The sequence below is a fragment of the Solanum dulcamara genome, chromosome 11 (genome assembly GCF_947179165.1).
Source record: "Solanum dulcamara chromosome 11, daSolDulc1.2, whole genome shotgun sequence".
NCBI classification, from domain to species: domain Eukaryota; kingdom Viridiplantae; phylum Streptophyta; class Magnoliopsida; order Solanales; family Solanaceae; genus Solanum; species Solanum dulcamara.
The window spans coordinates 3,247,461-3,254,686 of NC_077247.1; the positions used below are offsets into that span (position 1 = coordinate 3,247,461).

Consider the following 7,226-nt stretch of genomic DNA (forward strand, 5'->3'; position numbering starts at 1 on the left):
AGATGAGAAGAAGAAGAAAACAAGCAGAGGACAGTGGTGAATATATTATAGCAGAAAATGTAGGTAGACTTGGTGGTGAAAGAAGTTATATATAAAGACTGGTTATTTTAAGAACGCATAAATATCTAAGTAGAGAGTTGTGACTTAGTGGTGAGGGCGAAATTAAGAAAAGAAGACATGAGAAGCACGTCGATCGCCAAAATGAGAATAATTTCCACTTTGGTGATGCCTGGCACGTACTTAATTCCCGCGTTATTGTCATTTAAATAATTACTCATTTTTAAAACCATTTATATAATTGCTCTTTGTATAAATAAAAGCCAAATTTGTACATCACAAACAGCCAATCTAAAGCCATTCATCTAAATTAAATTCTGCATCATACCATGGCCTCTCTTAATCCATGGGGAAAGCTTGACGAAGTACAGAATGAGAGGCTCATGACTCGTCTAAAGACGAGGAAGAGAATCACGATTATTGCCATATCATCCATTGTTCTTGTGTCCATCATTGTCGGGGCAGTGGTTGGTGGTGTTTCTCACAACAAAAATAAATCTTCCCAACAAAATGATAATGTCTCCTCAATGGCCTCAACCATTAGAGCTGTATGCAATCTAACCCTCTATCCAGACTCCTGTATCTCCAGCCTTTCCCCATATGCTGCAAAACGCAATGCTCTCAAACCTCAAGACATCTACAAGATGTCTGTTCTAGTCGCCCTCAACGAGCTCTCTGGTGCCTCCGACAATTTCTTAAAAAGTGAGACATTCAACAACATTAATGATCCAGCAGCTGCTAAAGCTCTACAGAGTTGTCATGAGCTTCTATCCCTTGCATTTGATCACCTGAATGACACATTGTCCATTGCTGAAAGCTCCTTACTCGATGCCTTTGATGATCTAAGGACATGGTTGAGTTCTGCTGGGACTTATCAGCAGACCTGTATTGATAGTTTCGAAAATATCACTTCAAATACTGCCTTATGGAAAGCTGCAGGACAGAATTTGAACAACTCCACCCGGTACACCAGCAACAGCTTAGCACTTATAAGCTCGTTAGAAAATTCCATTACCAGCTTAGGTGCTATCGGAAAGAGGAGGCGTTTGATGGGATTTGGAGATGATAATGAATACCCAAGCTGGTTGTCGTCGTCAAATGACAGGAAATTGCTGCATAAATCAGCACCAAAGATAAAGGTGAATGTAGTGGTGGCTAAAGATGGTTCGGGGAAGTACAAGACCATTAAGGCTGCACTAAAAGCTGCACCAGAGAAGAGCAAGAAGAGATTTGTGATCTATGTGAAAAAGGGTGTTTACAAAGAGAATGTGAGGGTTGAGAAGACTAAATGGAACATAATGATCATTGGTGATGGAAAAGATGCTACCATCGTTTCTGGTAACCGTAACTTTATTGATGGAACTCCTACATTCCAAAGTGCCACATTCGGTAAGTCTCTCTTTTCCATTGATTCCTAACAGAGTAATTAATTTAATATGATGGATTACTTCCAATTAACAAGTCTAATGGATGGAGCATGTGTGTGTGTTTTGCAGCCGTTTTTGGTAAGGGATTTGTTGCTCGCGATATTGGATTTGTAAACACAGCTGGTGCAGCGAAACATCAGGCAGTTGCGTTGATGTCAACAGCAGATGAATCAGTATTCTACCGTTGCAAAATGGACGCGTTCCAAGACACTCTTTATGCTCATTCCAACAGACAATTCTACAAAGAATGCGATATCTATGGGACAGTGGATTTCATCTTTGGTAACTCAGCCGTTGTCATCCAGAACTGCAACATTCTTCCAAGAAGACCAATGAATGGGCAACAGAACACCATCACAGCTCAAGGCAAAGTTGATCCAAACCAAAACACTGGAATTTCTATCCAAAACTGTAGCGTTATGCCCTGGGGAAACCTTACTGGCATCAACACATTCTTAGGGAGGCCATGGAAGAATTACTCAACAACTGTATTCATGGAATCAAACTTGGGAGGCTTCATTCATCCAAATGGATGGATGCCATGGGTTGGAACCACAGCTCCAAGTACCATCTTTTATTCTGAATATAACAACATTGGAGCAGGGGCAAACACAAACAACAGGGTTAATTGGCAAGGCTTGAAACTGAGACTTACAAGCAAAATAGTAACCAAGTTTACAGTTAAGCCTTTCATTCAGGGAAACAAATGGCTTCCCGCAGCCGCCGTTCCATTTAAGGCTGGTCTTTGAGACTATATATTTTGGAGAGTGATCATTTCTTCTATTCTTTTGTTTTGTCTTTGTTTATGCTTTCTTGTTTTCAACCATATATCTCTTCTGCTTCATTTGCTCTTTCAGTGGCACTTTTGTTACACAAGAATTATGTTGTCAAATTTATTCAATTTTAAATGAGATTTAACAATAATTCCAAATGGAATCACGAGGAGGTGAGTTTCTTCATCTTTAATACCTTTTTTTTTTATCCATGATCCTTATGTTGAGATATATAGTATTGGTGAATTAGTTGAGTTGGTTGGCTATCTGAATTTTTATTTTGTTGGTTAAAGTTTGATTCTCCACTTTGTATTACTATTCCCCTATCCACCCTCCCCCAAAAATTTTGGGGGAAAAAAGATATATACTATTAATTCGCTTCTTTCCTTCCGCTTGTGATTATCCGTTGTCTATGGTTTCGGATTGTGGAGTTAGACTTACCTACTGGTGGGTTGATACTAGGTGTCATCATGACCTAAGAAATTAAGTTGTGACAAAGTAGTATCAGAGCAAGTGCTTAGTATAGTTCTGCGGATCGGTGCGGAGACGTCTGTATCCTATCTTCAGGAGGCTATAGGGCGTTTTAAGAAAATTCCATTCTTGATTCCTTATCGTGTAAAATTTCATTGATCAACCTCTAAATACTTTATTGTAATTCATTCCTCCTTATATGTAAAATATGAGCTTTTCGATGGGGATGGCAAGAGCATCAACACATACTACCCAGGCTTCGACAGTATCTATGACAACCTCAGCTCTTTTGGATTCAGTGTTGGAGATTCTGTGTCTCGATGAATACACATCTATAAGACCCCGTAAGTTGGAAAGTTGGAACCAAGGATAAAAGTCTCAAAATTTCAAACTCATCCATGTGAACGAGCCCCTCAATGGCTCGTAGGCCTTTTATGACTCGTCAGGTTTGGTAATAGAGCGACCCTTCGAGAAGAAAATTGGAGTTCCCCTTGAGAGAGGTTCTACAACCTTCCAGGATAAGTCATCTTCAAGAAGATGGGTCGTAGGAACCCCTTGTAGGCCAAGTTTAGAGGCCAAGTTTCAAGGACCCCTCAGGGCCAAGATTACGAGCCTTGAAAACAGGCCATTCCTGTGAGGACGGTTCCTATACACGAGTCATTCATAAACTTCAGAGACTTGAATTTTGCAGGTTTTGGGGACCTGTAGGATGAGACCAAGAATGAGTCATTTACTTGAGAACGGGTAGTATACAATGGTCATTCGTAAACTTCAAAAACTATGTTTTTAGGCTCTTTTCTCAAGCCTGCAAGATGGGTCATTTGCACGACTCTTCGTTTTGACGACGACCCATATAGGGGTCCCGTAGGTCCAATTTTCTAGATTTAATGAAGGACAATTATGTCTTTTCCAAAGTTTAGTTCAATGAAGCTAGACACTTTTATGGTCAAGTTCAAAGTATGAAAACACTCTTCTCTTTAAGACCCCCTCCTATTCACTTCATTCTCTCAAAAAAACTACCAAGGCAAGAACTCACAAGTTTCCTCAAGATTTCTCTCCAAATTCAAGCTAGGGTTTCCAACTTCTTCAAAGTTCTTCTTCAATTCCTAGTGAATTCAAGCAAGGTATGTGGGTTTTCATCCATGGGTCATTCCACCAATGGAGCCCAAATATTTTCTCAATCTAGTATTTCCATTCAAAATGATAAAATTTTATGGGATATTACATGATGACTTTAAATGCATAGATGATGATATATTTGAAGTTTCTTTACATATATTGATGAAAATTGACTCTTGATTTCATGAAGTTACTCTGTTATTAAAGTGCCTATATGAAGGCTTGAAAAGAGTTTTAAGATATATATGGTGGGTTGCTTTAAGAATGTGTATTTTATGCATCTCCATTACTCTCATGCATGCAAGAATTGTTTAATGGCATTGGAAGGTTTTTACGAAATGAACCCACCTAGTTTCTTCTGATAAAGTAAAGTTGAAATAAAGTTTGACTTCAATGAATGTTATGAAGTAAATTCTTATGAAGGAGAGTCTTTATGGAATGATTGGTTGATGAAAAGAGCTTCTTAGCCAAAGTAAGGTTTCAATATGAAAGGAAAATCCTCACGTTGAATCAAATAAAATGTTTAAGGTTATGATACGACATGTATGACATCCCTATATGCTGTCAATGCTTTTAAACATTTTTCAAAAAAAAAGAGGCAGGTCCAATTAGAATGGTACCTGGAATACCATCACAGGTTGTAGACCTAATTTTCTTATAAATCAAGGTTCATTAGTAGGATGGTAAATAGAGCGTGGAAGCCATGATGATATTATAAACCAAAGGTTTTTAGGAGCTATTCTATCGAAGGTGATGTATGAATTCTCAAGCTATATGATATGACTATATTTGAAGTATTGTACTATTCCGTGAGATTTAACTTAGCATCGAATATAGCATGTAGATGGGGACTCCACCGAAGGGGTCCTTAAGTAAAGTATCATGTTGCATTAACTATGTGCCATTATAGGGGCCCTTGTCGGTAGGCCTTTTTAGCCACCAAATGTTAAATAAATAAATGTAAACTGAATGGAGTTCTACCCAGAAAGTAGTCTCCCCGAGCCAACATAGGGGGTTATATTGGATTCCATGTAATAGCTCGCATGGTCTTAAATGTCGGTTATAGTCATCTTCCCACATATATATGATTTAAATGCTATCTACTTGATTACTCATGCATGAATTCACTCAGGTATTTCACCTTATGAATGTCTTAATGTTTTTATCATGTTGCATGCCTACATACTTAGTACATTCAAAGTACTAACATATACTCTTTTGCCTCATGATATCACCATGTAGGGACCGGTGTTCCTCCTCCTACACGTGGTTAGTTCGGATCATTTGAAGGTCACTTTGATGATTTCCCATTATTTTGGGGATAATACTCCTCTCCTTTATAGCATATGTTATGTTGAGGCATTAAGACACCTATTTTGGTACTTTATTGCCAGTTTATTTTTGGGTGAGTTAGGGACATGTCTTATCCCCTCCAAGTCTATTAGTAAAGGTATGTTTGGACATAAATGTACGATGATCTAAGGTTGATGATGAATCTTATTTTATGATGTTCTCCCTTAGTCCCTATATCCCTTATGTTTCCGCTTGATTTTTTTATTATTACCAATGAAATTCTTAATTAATGCTAAGAGGCTTGGGTGAGGTACCCTTGGGTGCCTCATTCGTCGTGTCACGTCTAGTCCCTAGGCTTGGGTCGTGACAAACTTATTGTCAGAGAATGAGATTTAGAAATGGTCCTCAGAGTCCAACATACCGCTTCAAATAGGGTCTTATTCATGGTTGTGAAGCGTACCACAATTATGGATAGGAAACTATGAGGCGTTTAGGAAAGTTTCACTTCTTTTGTGATTCATGTCGTGCCTTAGATTTGTCTAAGACTTATCTTATCTACCAAATCATTTTGTGTTATCTAGAGGATGCCTCGAAGAAGAGTACCTCCACCTAGATCAATGGATGCTCTCGAGGACCAAGTTCCTCCAGTTCCTGAGGCTCCAATTCAAGGAGGGGTTGATACTAATAAGGAACGAGTCCCTAATTATGTCTAGCTGAATGAGTGACTAATGTAGAATTTTGTGATGTCATTACATTGTTGGCTTGAGTTGTGATGGCTCAGTTGAATCAACAAAATATGACTTATGTGAACGTGGGTACAAAGAAAAGGAAATGGAAAAGTAAAATAAATGTTATAAGGGAGAAATCTAGGGACTTTAAAGGGGAGCGGACAAATAATGGTTCATCTTTTGCTAATGCCCCGGTGTCTAGGACTAATAAGAAAAAATGTCCCTTTCCCCCTAGCGAGAGGTGTGGTAGGACTCACCAAGGAAAATGTATAGCCGGTAAGGAGGGTTGCTACAAGTGTGGTAAAATAGGGCATAAGATGAGGGACTGTCAGGTGGCTTTTAGTAAATTGTGGGATTTAAAGAGGTCTCGATGCAAAGGTGGGACTTTTCCACCCAACTCAGTGGTGGTTTTAGTGCATATACTATTTCCAAGTGTGGGAAAATCATAGGAGAGAGTGCTTAGTGGGGTTGGATGCTTGCTATAAATGTGGAAAGTCGGGTCATCATGCAAGGGAGTTTAGGAGGGGTACTAGACCTCTGGATCTAGCCCAGACTATAGGTCGTCTGGCTCAAACTGCTACTACATCGAATAGCGGTCAACGCCAAGATAGATTATATGCCTTTCAGATTCATCAGGAGTTAAAGGATTCTCCCAATGTTGGGTTTGGTAAGTTAAAGGTTTTTGATTTTGAAGTGCATTCATTGTTAGATCCAGTGCTAATTTGTCCTTTGTTGCTTTATTTCTTGTTAATAGGTTTGATGTGTATCCCAAAATATTATTGGAACCCTATTTGGTATCTACCCCCATTGGTGAGTCGGTTGTTGCTTTATCTTGCACAAAGTTGTTCCTTGTGAAATCATTGAGCTTGATATGGTAGATTCTGATGTTATTCTTGAATGGAAGGGTTACGATTCGGTAGTAAAGGGGTAAGTTGATTTCCTTTCTTATGGCCAGAAAATTAATTTTTAAGAGTTTCATTTATCATATTGTGAGAGTTAGGGATATCAAATCCGAAAGTCCTTGTATTGAGTCAACTCCTGTGGCTAATGAGTTTTATGACATAAGTGTGCATTCTCATTCGAGTGAGGCCAATGTATGGCCATAGTAATTAGTAGGGTATTTATAAGGAGCATGGCTCATGTTGATGAATGAAAGAGGGAGTTGTAAGGGATGTTCATCAGGTGACTAGATTGGGGTAAGGTTGAGTGGTTTCGATTATGGTGCTGCAAATTGGGTCTGAATCGTCTTTGGTAGTAGATGTTAAGTCAAAAAGGACCTTGATCTATCATTGGTAAAGTTGAGGGAATTAGTGGGAGATAACAAAGTAGAAGTCTTTTCCAAAGGGGGAGATAGAGTA

General features: G+C 38.8%; 1 protein-coding gene across 1 annotated transcript; it reads left to right on the forward strand.

The window, feature by feature from the left end:
- Positions 1-377: 377 nt before the first annotated feature.
- Positions 378-2,302, forward strand: LOC129874251 (probable pectinesterase/pectinesterase inhibitor 46). The gene is made up of 2 exons (XM_055949512.1): positions 378-1,446; positions 1,554-2,302. Exons 1-2 carry the CDS (start codon positions 387-389, stop codon positions 2,231-2,233), a joined length of 1,740 nt encoding a protein of 579 aa, XP_055805487.1. The 5' UTR covers positions 378-386; the 3' UTR covers positions 2,234-2,302.
- The last annotated feature ends 4,924 nt before the right edge of the window (positions 2,303-7,226 follow it).

Excerpts from the sequence above, each read along its gene's own strand:
- LOC129874251 (XM_055949512.1), top strand. The coding sequence starts at position 387 with ATGGCCTCTCTTAATCCATGGGGAAAGCTTGACGAAGTACAGAATGAG. Across the intron at positions 1,447-1,553 it reads ATTCCAAAGTGCCACATTCG|CCGTTTTTGGTAAGGGATTT; the intron begins GTAAGTCTCTCT and ends TGTGTTTTGCAG.